Raw genomic sequence first — 17,927 nt, 5'->3', positions numbered from 1 at the left:
GTGAGGGGAATTCAGAATGGATAGTGGAAGAAGCAAAAGATGAGTTCCAGTTGTGACCCCAAGACCAGTTGTAACAATAGGGAATATAGCTCATCCCATTAACTACCCTCTTCTGAGTTTCCCCTCTGGAAGAGAACCGTGGAAGATCTGCTCCCTGATTTTGCATGAAGACGTAAATTGGTGAGGTAAAAGAGATGAACTGTGGCAGCCATGAAAATCCTCTTCTCAGATTTCTGGCTGTGGGAGGCATACTTTACTGACCACTTTAGCTGCTGTGCTCCAAAATCTATCCCTGCATTTACCTCTGGACAAATGCTTTCCACAGGCTGCTGCCACCCAATGATTTGGTACAATGAGAAGGAGTACTAAGACAGGTCCATTCCTAGAAGGCACAGGACTCCTCTGATGGGCACATTTGGTCTTGCCTAACTTTCTTAGAACTGTATTGCACTCTAAGACCCTCCCACTCAACCTTCCTTCCTTTCTTTTCTCTTTCATCTGCATTGAGATCTGATGTCTCTTACAGTCTTCCCTAGCTCCTAGCTTCCTCTCCATGTTCCCTATTAAGCATAATGTCTAATCTCTTGCACATCTAATCCCATCTTGACTAATTCACACTTTAAATGTCCATTAGAGGGAGAATAGACAAACGACATGTGATACATTTATATAGTGGAATACTACTAAGTATAAAAACAGAACAAACTGTCATGAGAATAACATAGGTGACTCAATTATTATTATGCTTAATAATAAACCAGACATAAAATAATTTATGCTATATTATTCCATTTAAATGAATAATTGGTATCTCTGGGAGGTGAGTATCAAGCTGAAAGGGACATAAGGGAACTTTCTGGAATGACAGAAACATTCTACATTTTTTTCTATGTAAAGACCTCATGGGTGTATACATTTGTAAAAAGTCTTCCTAGAAAGCAGACTCAGAGGGGGGAAAAGTCATCAAGCTGTACACCTGAGATCTGTGCCTTTTAATTAAAAGTACTAAAAAAAAAAAGATCGGTGCTTTTTTTTTTTTTTTTGAGACGGAGTCTCTGTCGCCCAGGCTGAAGTGTAGTGGCACGATCTTGGCTCACTACAACCTCCGCCTCCTGGGTTCAAGCGATTATCCTGAGTAGCTGGGATTACAGGCGCGTGCCACCATGCCCAGCTAACTTTTGTATTTTTAGTAGAGATGGGGTTTCACCATGCTGGCCAGGCTGGTCTCGAACTCCTGACCTCATGATCTGTCCACCTCGGCCTCCCAAAGTGCTGGGATTACAGGTGTGAGCCACTGCGCCCAGCGATTTGTGCATTTTAATGCATGAAAATTCTGCCTTAATAAAGTATTGAAAAAATAATAAAGGGGATTTATTGGTTCATGTAACTGGATGTCGATAGACTTAGAGGGCTTCAGGTAGATTTGATTCAGCTGTTTAGCAATGCCATCAGAAATCTCATTTTTTTTTTTCCATCTTTCCCTTAAGTCTTTTGGTATGTCAGCTTCAACCCAAGCCTGGCTTACCTTTGTATTCACAGCATGCTACCAACAACCTCCTTTTCTGGGTCAAGGCACTAAGAGAATTGCTTTTGTAAGCTCTCTTAAAAGAATAAGAACTTTCTTCCTTCCTGGAAGTTGCTAGCAAACCACATATCTTATTGGCCCAATAGGTTATGCTCATTCCTGAACCAATCCCTACGACCAGGGAAATGCCATACGCCGATTGACTTATCTCTGCCTATCCCTGAATGAATCACTTTAGAATCAGATATGGAATTATGCCAGTTGATCAGACAAGTTAGCGCTTACCCTTGGAGCTAAAGTCCCCTAATTTTATGGCTGCTCCGTAACTGAAGGAAGATAACCACAAAGTCTACCACAAGAAAAATAGCAGAGTTGACTGGACACAGTGGCTCACACCTGTAATCCCAACACTTTGGGAGGCCGAAGTGGGTGGATCACCCGAGGTCTTGAGTTCAAGACCAGCCTGGCCAACATGGTGAAACCCTGTCTCTACTAAAAATACAACAATTAGACGGGCATGGTGGCGGGCACCTGTAATCCCAGCTACTCAGGAGGCTGAGGCAGGAGAATTGCTTGAACTCAAGGGGTGGGGGTTGCAGTGGGCTGAGATTGCATCATTGCGCTCCAGCCTGGGCAACAAGAGTGAAAATCTGTATCAAAAAAAAAAAAAAATAGCAGAGGGTAATAGGTCCAATCAATTCAAATCATGCTCTTCCAGCCAGGCATGGTAGCTCATATCTGTAATCCCAGCACTTTGGGAGGCCAAGATGGGAGGACTGCTTGAGCCCAGGAGTTTGAGACCAGCCTGGGCAATACAGGAAGACCTTGTCTCTACAAGTGTGGTGGCGAATGCCTGTGGTTTCAGCTACTTGGGAGGCTGAGGTGATAGAATCGCTTAAACCTAGGAAGCAGAGGTTTTAGTGAGCCAAGATTGTACCACTGCACTCCAGCCTGAATAACAGAGCCACACACTGTCTGAAAAAAAAGAAAAAAAGAAAAAAGAAATCATGATCTTCCTTTCTAGTTCCTAAATGTTTCTCATTCCCACTTCATTCAGTGTTTATTATATACCCAAACAAAGTGTTATCAGGAAGCACAGGTGTCTATCTTCTACATTTTGAAATAGAAGCCAAAATAAATTTTATTAAATGACTGGGTTGCATACAGTTTGCTTGTCAAATGATACCTAAATCCTCATCTCTGAGCCTCACTCTATCCCTCACCTTCATCTCATCATTTCATTCCATGCAGAGGGGTTGAGGATGTTTCACAAATGCAAATTTAAAGATTTATTTCTAAGGTTGGATCAAAATTTTCCTGACATCAAAAGAGTTGTCTTAAGATGTGAGGTGTTCTTCCTGGTTATTGATTTTCGTTATTTATGTTTTCACCCTGGAGATTGCAATGCTGTAAAAGAAGTATCTTTAGACTCCCACAGTCTCCTTGAAATATGTCAATTCTCTCATCGGAGAAGAGGGATCAAACAGAGAGAGGTAACACAGGCCCAGAGCCATTGCTAGCCCATATGGTCACTTGCTGAGAATGAGAAAGAGGCACCCAGATGCAACCTGGTTGGTGCAGGGATGGGCAAATGGAGTGCAGGCCAGATTTCAGCCCCTTTTTGCCCGAAGTCTAGATATCTTTTCGTCCAATGCCTTCTACAAGCCTTTATTACCTCCTTCCCACACTGTTGGTTTATCTCCAAACTCATCCTTTGCCTCCAGACTTTATTTTTCTCCTGATTCATCCTACATATTTGTCTGATTAATATTCCTAAAACACTGCCTTTTATCATATAACCGTCCTGCTCAAAATACCTTTATTAGCTTCCCTCCCAACCTAAGAAAATGCAGATTCCTCAAGTTAGCATTTTACAATGCTTTTAAAAGCTTTTCACAATGTCTCCTGTCTCTCTTGCAGTCTTTTCCCACTATATCTGACCACAAACTTATGGTCCAATTAATCTAGCATTCTTGTTATTCACAACCACATATTGCATATTCCCAAATGTCTTATTTGCCATGTTATTACCATCTGTATTTATATATTTATGTGCTTATTTTTTATTTTATTTTTTGAGACGCAGTCTCACTCTGTCTCCCAGGCTGGCAGTGGCACGATCTCGGCTCAGTGCAACCTCTGCCTCCTAGGTTCAAGCAATTCTCCTGCCTCAGCCTCCCGAGTAGCTGGGATTACAGATGCCCACCATCATGCCCAGCTAATTTTTGTATTTTTGGTAGAAGTGGAGTTTCACCATGTTGACCAGGCTTGTCTCGAACTCCTGGCCTCAAGTGATCCACCCACCTTAGCCTCCCAAAGTGCTGGAATTACAGGTGTGAGCCACCACGCCCGCCTAACATGGAGCTTATAGTCTATTTTGTGAAACAGACATTAAGCAAATAAACACATAAATATAGGCTAGGCGCCATGGCTCACACTTGTAATCCCAGCACTTTGGGAGGCTGAAGCGGGCAGATCACTTGAAGCCGGAGTTTGAGACCAGCCGGGTCAATGTGGTAAAACCCCCATCTCTACTAAAAATACAAAAATTAGCTGGGCATGGTGGCATACACACCTGTAGTCCCAGCTACTTGGGAGGCTGAGGCAAGAGAATCACTTGAACCCAGGAGGCGGAAGTTGCAGTGAGCCAAGATTGTGCCACTGCACTCCAACCTGGGTGTGACAGTGAGACGGCATCTCAAAAAAAAAAAAAAAAAAAAAAAGGCAGTAACTGATTAAGGCAGAGTAACATATTCATTGATTCAAAATGCAAATATTTTCTGAATATCTTCTATGTGTAGGCATTTTGGCAGGTGGTAGAAATAGGCCCTTACATGGAAATGGTTCCTGCCCTTCCACAGCTCATAGTCTGGTTACGGGGACAGGCATTAAAGGAATATTCATTCTCCCAAAAAACTCTGATAAATTATAGGAAGGAAAATAATGTGTGTTATGGAAGCCTGTAAATGTGGTACCAGATTCAAGGTGGAGTACGGATTATGCTATTTTGCAGTAATCTATTTATAGATATTTACGGATATAAATCCATTTACCAATATAAAGATTTCTTTTCTTTCTTTTTTTTTTTTTTTAGAGAGGGTCTTGCTCTGTTGCCCAGGCTACAGTGCAGTAACATGATCATAGCTTACTGTAACCCTGAACTTCTGGGCTCAAGCAATCCTCCTACATCAGCCTTCAGGGTAGCTAGGACTACAGGGTGTAGGCCACTAATCCCTGCTATTTTTTATTTCTTGTGTAGAGATGGGGTCTCCAGTCTGCTCTGTTGCCCAGGCCGGTCTGGAACTCCTGGCCTCAAGGGATCCTCCACTTTGGCCTCCCAAAGCCTTGGGATTACAGGCATGCACCACTACATCTGGCCTAAACAGATACTTATTGAGGACCTACTACACTGAATAAGCAAACAATTTGAATTACTTCTAATTCCAGCCAGCCTGGGCAACATAGGGAGAAATCCCCTCTACAAAAATTTAGAATTAGCTGGGTGTGGTGCTGTGCATCTGTAGTCCTAGTTATTCTGGAGGCTGAGATGGGAGGATAGTTTGAGCCCAAGAGTTTGAGGTTGCAGTGATCACCCCACTGCACTCCGGGCTGGACATCAGAGTGAGATCCTGTCTCTAAAAAAACTTTTTTTTAAGTGAATTATTTCTAATTCTTACAACATTTATGTGTAGAAGCATTATTACTAGCTCCCTTTTACAAATGATTTAATTGAATCATGAATAGCATCACAGGCAGCAAGTGTCATTCACACCCAATTCTGACTCTATAGCCTGTGCTCTTTAATTCTGAGATTATAGCAAAACCAAACTGTGGCTTCAGCCTGTCTCCAATCATTTACTCTCTTCTTATTCTTACTTTATCCTACATTCTAAATCTCGCTCACTTTTAAGGGCAAACTCAACTATAGAAACTCTTTTAATACAGTTCTTGGAACGTTTTAAAGTTGTAGAGATTAGTTTGTCAGCAAATTCTGAAATAATCTGAGCTTTCTTGATGGAGCAAGAGACAGTCACTTACAATTGCGTGTTGTTTATGGAGTTAGTGATGAAGCTGCCATTCTTGAGCACCCACTATGTGCCAGGCAGAGGATAAATTATAGTGAAGGAAACAGACATGATTCTCACTCTCATGGAGTTGACAGTCAGACATTAAACAAATATATAAAAATACAACTATGTAAAGGTGTAGAAGACTGAGCCAAGTGAGGAAAACATGAAAGACCTAATTCAGATTGGAGGTAGGGGATCAGAGAATGCTACCAAAAAACACACAAAAAGTGTTTTGTATCCTAGGATGCAAGGTGCTAAACCCTCCAAAAGACCCCACCAGGATGCAGCCCCCGTGGCGATACGATCTTGATGCCCCATTGCCAAGGGGTGGTGCGACTTTGTCCCACTCCGGGGTGGGTGACCGCCGGCTTTATCCTACATTGTGGCGTGAGGCGACTTTTCATCATTCGAACTTTCTCATGTTTTCCCCTAGTGTCTTCTTTCCCAGCGTCTTTCTGCCAGATCTTCCGCTCTGCTGTGACAGCCTCCTGTCACATCAGTACCGTTGGAGCTGGATTGTTTTTTTCTCCTTGTACCCCGCGAACCTATAACTTCACGGAGGCGGCTCCTTGGATGGCTTATGGCCCCGCTATTTCATTCAGTCACACAGTCCATTCCTGTCTGGCCGACCGCAGGTGGGTTGGAGGTGAGCGGGCGGGCGTGCGAAAGCGCCCGGCGCTCCTCTCCCCTCCGCGGCCGCCGGATCCGCGAGAGCGCTCGGCTGGCGTTCTGGGCTGTTTGAGCCTGGAGCGCGCCGCGGGCCCGCGCTCGCTCCCGCCTGTCTTCGCGTCCGCGGCGGCCCGGACAGCGCGCGCCGCTTCACGCTACTCCGCAGGCCGCCCGCGTCTGCCCTCGCGGCGCGCTCCCGGGCCCGGCCGCGATTCCCCACTCGGGCCGGCTGGCTCGCGAGTTCTCTCGCCCCGCCCCCCTCGGCGCCGCCGCTGGGCGCTTGCGCGGGGCGCGTGGCCGTGGCCCGGGTCTCGCCGCAGCCCGAGCCGCCGCCGCCGCCGCCTCAGTCAGTCAGTCAGTCCCCAGCAATGGCGGACGGAGGTGAGCGAGAGGAGCTGCTCTCGCCGTCACCGGTCTCTCCGGCCAAGCGGCTGTGTTCGTGGCCCAGCCCGCAGGCTCACCACCCTCGCGGTTCGCCTGGGGCAGCCGGCGGAGGGGCAGGGGGCGTCGGCAGCAGCTGCCTGGTCCTCGGGGCCCGCCCCCACCTGCAGCCGGAGTCCTTACTGGACTGCGCCGCCAAGACGGTGGCGGAAAAGTGGGCGTACGAACGGGTGGAGGAGCGCTTCGAGCGGATCCCGGAGCCCGTGCAGCGCCGCATCGTCTACTGGTCCTTCCCGCGGAATGAGCGGGAGATCTGCATGTACTCCAGCTTCCAGTACCGGGGCGGCCCCGGCGCCGGCGCGGCTGGCGGCGCCGCGGGGGCTTCGCCGGCCGAGGAGGGGCCGCCACCACCCCCCGGGGCCGCCGCTCCGGCCGGCTCCGCCCCCGGGGGCGTCGTGGCTGGGGTATCCCCCGCGCTGGGCGCAGGGCCCGGCGCGGCCGGCTGCGGTGGCGAGGGGCTCCCGTTCCGCCGGGGCATCCGTCTGCTGGACAGCGGCTCCGTGGAGAACGTGCTGCAAGTCGGTATGTGCTCGTCCGGGCGTTCTCGGGTCCTCAGCCTCCTCTTCCGCAGGTGCCTCTTCTCTGCCCGAGCCCTGGGGCCGAGACCCCGGCCTTCTCCCCAACTCCTGTACCCCTGCCGAAGGACGAACAAGTCACAAAAACTTTTTTCAACCTTTCACTCAGGTCCACCACTGCTCTTTCCTCCACTGACCCTCTACCCCAATTTCTTTTTGTTTGAAGAGTGAATAGATCTCTCTTCTTCACTCTTTCTATTCCCCACACTAAGGCAAAGAGAATAGGGAGGTATGACTTTTTGGATGTAATAATTTCACAAATGTGTTGTCCTAATTTAAGTTTGGAGAGGAGAGGATTGTTAGTAAATCTGGAACAAGCGGTTTTAGAGGGAGCGTTTGAGGGACAGACTGTCAGAGGCAATCTATAGCCCTAGCCGATTGAGTCTCGATGAAATTAACACTGGGAAAAAAGCCCCAACAAAATACTGCATGTTTCAGACAGTTTTAATTGTCTGCGTTAGGATTTTTCCCCTGGACCAGTGATGCTTGGGAATCTAGGCTGCGGACTAACAATAACCGAAGATGGAAGTGTGACAGCTTCTCCTCCACACCCCCACCCAAGGAAAAAAAAAAAAAAGCCATACAATCTGGAGTGGGGGTGGGGTCTCTCTTCCTTGTCAGACTGGGGTAAATCAAAAGCTGGTCACTCTGGGTTTTTCAAATGCTTCTCAATTAACAAGTCCTATTTGCTTTTATCTTTTTGTTATGGAAAAATATATTATACAAATGATTTCTTCCTTTACTCCTCCGGAGCGTCTAGTCAGTTTGTTAATCTTATTAAATATATAAATACAGTGCTTCTGATTTGTGGAATGGTTAAGGAGAAGGATAAAAAAATGACTGATTAACATTGACTTTGCTATGTGGAAAATTAAAACACGAATTTTTTTCTGTTTGGATTATTATAGCATTCTGGAAGTACATATCTTTATGCATTTTATTGTACACTATATGCTCGTATTAATTGAAGAAAATACTGATTTTTGAAAGGAGTTGAAGGGAGGTTGTTTTTAGAATTAAACAAGCACAGAGAGACACAAACCCCAGACATCTAGCTCTCCAGGTAAAACCAACATATTTGAAAAATGTTTTTCTTTGAATCGTGCTGTTTCATATAATCTGCTTCTGGTTATTGAGAATCATTGATTCCTGTGTTTCTAACCAAAACAACAGCATACCACAATTTGTTTTGCAAATGTGAAATGTAAATTTATCCTGTGCCAGAATATAGTGACAGTGGCTTGAGCAAGTTTTGTTTATTTGAAAGAGGTTAGTCCTTTGTTTATTTGTGTATATTTTTGAAAGAGTGACTTGAATAAATATGTAATTAAGGTGTACAGCTTTAATACTGAAACACTGAAAACATGAAAATAAATACAATCATTTTCCTATTAGTCTGTAAATTTTAATTTTTCTGAGTTTCGATCATTTAACTTTTAATATTCTTGTTTCAAATTTTTTAAATGGAAAAGGAGCAATTTAAGTGGTCGTTTTATAGTAAGAGATGGATGAGGAAGAATTTTCAAACTTGAGGGAGCAAATGAAAGAGAGGAAGAGTTTTATAGAGGTGTCTATTTTTAAAATGACTACAGTGTCACGTTCCAAATGAAATCGGATATTTTGGGTAATCTAGATCATGTTTAAATCAGATATTTCCCCTTTATAATATGAAAGTTAATGTGGTTCTGGAGTTACAGGCTCTCTTATGGTAGTTTCAGAAAAGACACATATAAACAAACATGTTTTCGGATTGACTTGAGAAAAGACACATATAAACAAACTTGTTTTCTGATTGACTTTGGATTTCAAAGACGAAGACCGGTGAATAAATTTATCACTTTAAGTTTATGCTACTTGAGAACCACAAGCTGTGTAATTTTTATTATTCTGACCTTAATTTAGGTTAATAAGTATAGGAGAGAAGGATAGCCTGTTCTGCATCTTTTTGAGTTCTGTATTTTGGTATGAACCACCTTTAATAGATACTCATCCCCCATCTCCTAAACTTAAAGTTGTAAGTAAATGACTTAATCTAGAGAGTAGGCTTTCTAAAAGTATTGCCAAGAGATGAGTAAGCAAGTGATTCGTATATACCAAGGTGGTAATCGTGTTCTTCGGTTTATAACTGCACTTCAAACTCAATTAATTACTAAGTGATGCTAATTAAGAATTCTGCATATTTCCTTACTGTTTCTAAACGATAGAACCTCAGATTTGGGAAGTTACTGAAGGCCGTTGCTTTAGGAAGAACAAAAAGTTGGGGTATTTCTGTGACAACATCCTTTTAAGAAAAAGAGTCATAAGGGAATTTAATGAAAAAGGGAATTTAAATGGAAAAAGAAAGCACAAAGAAAAAAGCCTTCAAGGCAAATAAATTAAAAACAAACAAAAACTTGTAGAAAGAGTAGGTAGATTAAATTCTGTAATTTCTAATTACTTTCCACACAAAATCTGGTAATGGGAAGTCATGAATTCTGGCTAAAAATTGGATACTTCAGATTTTAAATCAAAACTAAAACTTTTCCAGCTGTGCTCAAAGGATACATTTCTTTTAGGTAAGTACTGCATCAGAAGTAGTATTCCTTTTAAAAGGGGAAAATTGCAAATTAGTCTCTTCAGGGATGTCTGTAAGTTTGAAGCTATGTCAATAGACTTATAGTCTGATCTCAGTATTGTAAAGGTAATAGAGTTCATATGTTTTCAGTGTCTGCATTTTTAACTTGTTTCAGAAGCCCATGGATATAGTAGTAGTATAAACCTTGGGAAAATACTTATTCAGGAGTCTGCAGATGGCATAAGAATAAGACACCTATAATTTACTAACGGTTTTAACATTTTGACCCTTTTGCTATCCACTGTATTTTAAATTGATTTCTTTGTGTTTGGTAAAACTTAAAGAGGCTTTGCTTTTTCTCAGGAAAATCTGAATTGATTGAAGGAAAAAAACATTAACAGTTTTTCTCACTTAAACACAGAAATATTATATTTACTTGGATATTTAGTTTTAAAAATTGGGTAAAGGCATGCAGGGGCCTTCTGCGCCTGGTACATCTTAGTTATGTACATATTTATCCAGAAATTTTAAGTAGATCTTGACAGGTGACTTTAACAAAACCCCATAGTTTTAGTCTACACATTTTTAAATAAGTACATGATTTGTTCTTGAAGTCTTCAAGACTAGAACCAGAATGCTAAGTATTACCTTGTGTGGAAGAGGTACAATTACAAAGTCAATAATGGAAATATAAAAAGTGGCCCATTTCAGGAAGTTATCTATAACTTAAACATCAGGTAGTAAGTTTAAAATTGTGTACACTTGTATATCATCAATAAACAGGTTTGTGAAATTTTTCTGTAGTATAACTTTTATGAAATTTATCAGTAACAAGTATTACAGTTTGTTGATTTTTATATGTAATTTGTTTTAATCTATATTGTTTGGGGGAACAAAAGATATCTACATTGAAAAAACTATGGCATCATATGTGAGTTAGAATGAATAAAATTATAATAAAATTTCATGTGGAGAAAAATGACTTTATTAATATTTAAGATATTCCATCACAGAAGGCAGCTGCATTCCTTTAAGCGGGTGTGCTTTTTAGCATAGAAATTTTTCAGGTTTTAAATCACATTATCTTTTTTTTTTTTTTGAGCAATGAGTTCTCTCCCTCCACCCTAACACATCACATATGCACACATTTTAATGTTCAGTAAGTGCTTGTTGAATGACTGAATGTTAAGAATGAATTTCTCAGTGTTGTAAAACAGACCTGAATTTTGAGTATGAGTGGTATTGGAATATATGGGGAAAACTCCAGACTTGTGCATATAATAAACTGATAGCATTAAGTAGTATGAGTGTTACAACTTAGGTGTATCTTCTGTGTTTAACCATCTGTTTTGTGTGAAGAATGGTAATTCATCAATTTCTTCAAATGAAAGCTTTAAATGAATTTTTCTAAAGGTGACTTTCTCAAGGATAGAACTTTGGATTTTAAAGATGATGAATAAACTAAAGATAGTGAATTTTATTTTAGAGATTATCTTTAGGAATTTTAAAAATATATTATTGAAAAGGCTGGAAATTTATGGCTATGGGAAACACTTTTATTTCTCTTGTTTCAATAACGGCAATTAAAAAACAAGACATTAACTGTCAGTAATCTATTATGGTGAGGGTTATATGAATATATACATGTGTTAAAATGTATGGAACTATACACCAAAAGAAAGTCAAGTTTACTGTATGATACCGTAGAAAATAAAATTTTTAAAAATCAATGCATTAATATAATGTACAAGAGAAACATTCTATTACTATAAAATGCTGTATTAGTTTCCTGTGGCTGCTGTAACAAAGTATCAAAAACTGGATTGGCTTAAAACCACAGAAATGTATTGTCTCAGAGTTCTGGAGGCTAGAAATCCAAAATCAAGGTGTTGGCAGTGCTATGCTCCTTCTGCAACCTACAGGGGAATCCCTTGTTGCCTCTTGCTAGCTTCTGGTGGTTTGTTGGCTGTCTTTGGCATTGTTTGACTTGTAGCTGCAAAATTCCAATCTCTGATTTTGTGGTCACGTGGCATTCTCCCTGTGTGTGTCTGTTTTCACATGGCCTTCTTATAAGGACACCGGTCATATTGGATTAGGGGCTCACCCTACTCCAGTATGACCTCGTCTCAATCACATATGCAACAACCCTATTTCCAAGGTCGCATCATGAGGGACTGAGGTTATGTTCTGAGGTATTGGGGGTTAGGACTTGAGCATATTTTTTGGGGGGTGACATAATTCAGCCCATAACAGCTTCTCATACTTGTTTCTTGTTGCATATCTGAGTTTCATGTGAATTTTAAACTTTATTACATGAAGTATGGCTTAAGTTAGGAAATCACCATATTAATTTTATTAGGTAAGCATTATTTAGACTTGCTTGATTCAATTTGCATGATTGATTAATCTTAATACATGTGGAATGTTTTTGACAAATAGGTGGTTATTTAAAGGTTAAAATTGTCATTCTTGATAAAAAGTGATGACTGTGATATAGCACTCAGGGTACACATATATGAATGAATAGAATACTGTGGGTTTTTTTTTTCGTGCACACCATTTATAACTCAGCTTTAGAAATGGATAAGCTTGAAAGCATATAAACAGTGTTGTAATGTCTGTTTCCAAACCCTAAATTACTATGGTTTAGAATTAGTGTTTGATATTAGAAATAGATAATAATTTATTCCAGATAATTTTTATGTGAATTTTTTTACCTTGTGGTTTATTTATAGGCTCATTTCTTTCTAATACAGGCAGCATGCTTCTTGGACACTTTTAGCCTATCATGGAGCTAGTAGACTAAGAAAATCATACTTATTTAAATATTAGCTGTAGTATTATGTGATTTATATGCTAAATTACTCTGCGATAGTTTTTGTAATCATATATAGTCAACTGATTAATTTTTGGTTTTCAGTGTAATTGTTCTCCCCCTTAGGATGTATAATGTGGTTTGTCCTAAGTTGGTGCTCAGTGAATGTTTATTGAATGAATGAGTAAATTGTCATATCATTTTTTATATTTGTGTAGTATGACATCTCTCTTAATTGATTTATACATAACTGAAGCCTAAAAGATGTACTGGCATTTGTGGCTCAATTTCTGGATGCTTCTGATTTTTAAAGCATTACATAGATAAAAATTATCCTTGAAGCTTATTATTAACTTGTTCTTGGTTCAGTCATTGAATTAACATTTAGTCACTTATTACGTGTAAGGCTCAGTAAATAATTGTTTACCTGTTTTTGGTGGAAATCTTTCTGTAGTACTTTGCATTTTCCTATCCTAGAGTACAAAGTTAGGTTGGGCATCAAAGCCTAAACTAAGGACTACATTACGTTGCCTTCCTTATGTAGGGAGGAAGTTATAAACTGAGTGAATATTTGACTCTGAGAGTTTCTGAAACCTGTTTTTGAAAAGTTCCTTGCATACATGTTTTTTGGTCATTTGCCTGTTCCTTATAATGGAGTGATGAATGTGGTATTTAGGGGAGTATAACATAGTTACCTTATTTAAAAGTAGACTATTGAGGCCAAGGCGTGGTGGCTCATTCCCAGCACTTTGGTAGGCCTAGGCGTGTGGATCATGAGGTCAGGAGATCAAGACCATCTTGGCCAACATGGTGAAACCACATCTCTACTAAAAATACAAAAATATTAGCCAGGTGTGGTGGCGTATGCCTGTAGTCCCAGCTACTCAGGAGGTTGAGGCAGGAGAATTGCTTGAAGCCGGGAGGCAGAGGTTGCAGTGAGCCAAGATCGTGCCACTGCACTCCAGCCTGGGTGACAGAGCGAGACTCCGTCTAAAAAAAAAAAAAAAAGACTATTGAAGCAAAAGCTGAAGTACCCTTCTGCCTAGTGGTTTTCTTGCCTTAACAACAGTTGTTTGTATACTTTGTATAATTTAGTCCTTAGAGAAATACAAATTAAAATTCAAGGAAATACCTACATTACACACACACACTAAAATGGTTAAAGAAAAAGAAAGACTACCAAATGCTGACAAGTATATGGAGTAACTGGAACTCTCATACATTGCTGGTATGTAATGTATGGCATGAATGCAAAATGGTGCAGCTACATTGGAAAACGATGTCCTATATAGCTAATCATATACTTAAACAAAAGATTCAGCAATCCTACTCTTAGGTATTTACCTGAGATAAATGAAAACATATAAGGGGATTTCAAAAGCTCATGGAGAAATGGAATTAAAGGATAAAAATTAAAAGTATAAACTTTATTTCTCAACATAAACTCCATCAAGTTCAAGAACTTTTGTAAGCAGTGATACAAGCCACTTAGTGCATCCCTAAAGGAATGAAGGCCCTAGGAATTCAACCATGTCAATGCAGTCTTTTTTACATTATTGACTGAAGAAAAATTGGTGCCTTTTGAAGATTTTTTTAAAGATTAGGGAACAAAAAGAAGTCAGAAGGAGCCAAATCAGGACTGTTAGGTGGATACCTAATGATTTCTCATCAAAACCCTCATAGAATTGCCCTTGTTTGATGAGAGGAATGAGCAGGAACATTGCTGTGGTGGAGAAAAACTCTGGTAAAGCTTTCCTGGGCATTTTTCTGCTAGTGCTTTGGCTAACTTTCTGAAAACACTCACATAATAAATCAAATGTTATCATTCTTTGTCCCTCCAGAAAGTCAGCAAGTAAAATGACTTGAATATCCTAAAAAACTGTTGCCATGACCTTTGCTGTTGATCAGTTTGGTCTTGCTTTGATTGGACCACTGCTGCCTCTTGGTAGCCATTGCTTTGATTGTGCTTTGTCTTCAGGATCATACTGGTAAAGTAATGTTTCATCTCCTGTCACAATTCTTCAATGAAATGCCTCAGGATCTTGATCCTAGTTGTTTAAAATTTCCAATGAAAGCCCTGTTCTTATTAGCTGATCTGGATGCAGTGGTTTTGGCACCTGTCAAGTGGAAAGTTTGTTCAACTTTAATTTCTCAGCAGAATTGTGTAAGCTGTACAAATTGAGATGTCTATGATATTGTCTGTTGTTTCTGCTGTTAATTGTCTGTCCTCCTCGATTAGAGCACAAACAAGATGAGTGTTTTTCCTCACAAGTTGATGTGGATGGTCTGCTGCTGCGGGCTTCATGTTCAGCATTGTTTCATCCTTTTAAAATGAGTTACCCATTGGTAAACTGCTGATTTATTTGGGGCATTGCCCCATATACATTTTATAAAGCATCAGTGGCTTCACCATTCTTTCTCCCAAGCTTCACCATGAGTTTGGTGTTTGTTCTTGCTTCAATTTTAGCAGTATTCATGTTTCTCTGATAGGGGCTCTTTTCAAACTAATGTCTTATCCTTTTTAGTGCCTTAAACTAGATCCTATCCAGATATATTGTAGCAAGTTAGTGTGAGTTTATCTTAGTGCAAAAAAAAGTGAAATCCATGTGTAGTTTTTTAATAATACTCATTTTCCACAAACTTTTTGAAGACCCTCATATGTTCACATAAAGACTTGTACTTGAATATTTATAGTAGCTTTATTCATAATAGCCCAAAACTAGAAATGACCCAAATGCTTACCAAATGGGTGAATGGATAAGGAAATTGTTGTGTATCCATACAGATGGAATACTGTTCAGCAATAAAAAAGGACAAACTTACTGATAGGCTAGCAACATGGATGAATCTCAAAAGTATCATGCTAAATAAAAGAAACCGTACCCAAAAGACTATATACAATTTTATGTATATGAAATTCTAGAAAGCTGAGATATAATGACAAAGTAGATCAGTGGTTTGATGAGTAGATCAAAGTAGAAGGGAATGGAGTTTGTGAATAAAAGTTCTCTGAAATAGAATTTAGAGGAAAGAGACTTTATTCCACAGAACAGTTTGCAAACCAGGGAGATGCAGCTGTTGGTGTAAAACAAAGGTGCATTCCAGAGAACAAGGGATTTGGCTTTTATACTGAAAGTTCCTGTCCAGGTTCCCAATCAGGTCCATATATGCAAATAAAGGACAAACTTTCTTAGTTCTGATTGGTCAATGCAGCTGAGTTCTGATTGGTTGATGCAAGCCACAGCCTATTGGTTGTTTTGGGCAGTGTGAATAGGAATAGTCAGCTATGAAAGTCCCAAAGTTAAGCAGAGGTGTGGGTTTTCCAGGAACTCAGAGTAAGTGTGTAACCTCTAGTCAGTAAATGACTCTTTGGCTCTATTTTAAATATAGGACCAGTTAGCCACTCAGGATTCATCTTGAGAGATTGGCTCAGGTTTGTAGGTATGAGAAAACTTCTGGGTGATGGAAATGTTAATGACTGTAGTGGTTACGTGACTATATTCATTTGTCAAAACTTATTAAATTGTATGCTTAAATTGACAAATTTTACTGAATGTAAATTGTACCTCAAAAATTTGATTTTAAAGAAAAGAATTGTGGGCTTCAGCCAGGTGCGGTGGCTCACGTCTGTAATCCTAGCACTTTGGGAGGCTGAGGTGGGCAGATCACGAGGTCATGAGATCGAGACCATCCTGGCTAACATGGTGAAACCCCGCCTCTACTAAAAATACAAAAAATTAGCCGGGCGTGGTGGCAGGTGCCTGTGGTCCCAGCTACTCGGGAGGCTGAGGCAGGAGAATGGCATGAGCCCAGGAGGTGGAACTTGCAGTGAGCTGATATCGCGCCACTGCACTCCAGCCTGGGCAACAGAACAAGACTCCGCCTCAAAAAAAAAAAAAAAAAAAAAAAATTGTGGGCTTCAATCTTGGTTTCACATTAAAATCACGTAGGGAGATAAAAAAAAAAAAAAACAGTACCTGGTACTCACCCCAAATTAATCACATCAGAATCTGCTGAGAATTAGGACCAAATTTCAGAATTTTTAAAAAGCTCCCAGGTAATTTTATATGCAGCCAAGGTTGAGAAATGCTGTTGTAGAAAAATGATCACCTGGCCAGGCGTGGTGGCTTACACCTGAAATCCCAGCACTTTGGGAGGCGAGGCAGGAGGATCACTTGAGCCCAGGGGTTTGAGACCAGCCTGGGCTGCATATTGAGACCTCATCTTTTTTTTTTTTTTTATTTATTTATTATTTTTTTTTTTTTGAGACGGAGTCTCGCTCTGTCGCCCAGGCTGGAGTGCAGTGGCACAATCTCGGCTCACTGCAAGCTCCGCCTCCTGGGTTCACGCCATTCTCCTGCCTCAGCCTCTCCAAGTAGCTGGGACTACAGGCACCCGCCACCACGCCCGGCTAATTTTTTTGTAATTTTTAGTAGAGACGGGGTTTCACCGTGGTCTCGATCTCCTGACCTCGTGATCCGAGATCTCATCTTTAAAAAAAAAAAAACAAAAAAAAAACTAGCTGGGTGTAGTGGTGCTCACTTGTAGTCCCGGCTACTTGGGAGGCTGAGGTGGGAGGATCGCTGGAGCCCCGGAGGTTGAGGCTGCAGTGAGCCATGATGGCGTCACTGCTCTCCAGCCTAGGTGACAGAGTGAGACCTGTCTAAAAAAAAAAAAAAGAAAAAAATTAACACCTTTATTAGTGTTATCATTGTTTCTGAACCTGTTGTTGGCAGTCAAAACATTATGTAATTTTTATTCTACAAATGCTATGGACCATGTCAACTTCCTTTTCTATTTATTGTTTCACCTATCTTTATTAATGGATGTGAAGGAAAATCATTCTCTTAACTACTCAAAGAATGTCTCTCTGTATTTTGGAGAGGCCTTATTCCAAAGTAAAAATTGTCATTGTTACTATCCTCAAAAGACATTTGTATTTAATATAATGCCAAGCTATAATTTTCTTCATATTTGTTCACCCATTTATTTATAAAACCTATTTTTTTTTAAACTGGGCACAGTGGCTTACGCTTGTAATCCCAGCACTTTGGGATGCTTAGGTGGGAGGATCACTTGACCCCAGGAGTTCAAGAACAGCCTGGGCAACATAGAGAGACCCTGTCTCTATTAAAAAAAAAATTAGCCAGGCATGTTGGCACACACTTACAGTCCCAGCTACTTGGGGGTGCTGAGGTGGGAGGAATGCTTGCACCTGGGAGGTTGGGGCTGCAGTGAGCTGTGATCACAGGCCATTGCACTGCAGCCTGGGCAACAG

At 40.8% G+C, this 17,927-nt stretch overlaps 1 protein-coding gene across 3 annotated transcripts in view; it reads left to right on the top strand.

The window, feature by feature from the left end:
• Positions 1–6,277: 6,277 nt before the first annotated feature.
• The window catches only part of ZSWIM5 (zinc finger SWIM-type containing 5), a 176,199-nt gene continuing 164,549 nt past the window's right edge, over positions 6,278–17,927 (top strand). For all 3 annotated transcript variants that reach the window (XM_032160637.2, XM_032160639.2, XM_032160638.2), the window contains exon 1: positions 6,278–7,227. In XM_032160637.2, the coding sequence (XP_032016528.1) occupies positions 6,633–7,227 (595 nt within the window). In that variant the 5' untranslated portion in view covers positions 6,278–6,632. The remainder of the gene's footprint in view (positions 7,228–17,927) is intronic.

Source organism: Hylobates moloch, unplaced genomic scaffold (assembly GCF_009828535.3).
Source record: "Hylobates moloch isolate HMO894 unplaced genomic scaffold, HMol_V3 SCAFFOLD_8, whole genome shotgun sequence".
Classification (NCBI taxonomy): domain Eukaryota; kingdom Metazoa; phylum Chordata; class Mammalia; order Primates; family Hylobatidae; genus Hylobates; species Hylobates moloch.
This window is presented reverse-complemented; position numbering and strand designations above follow the sequence as displayed.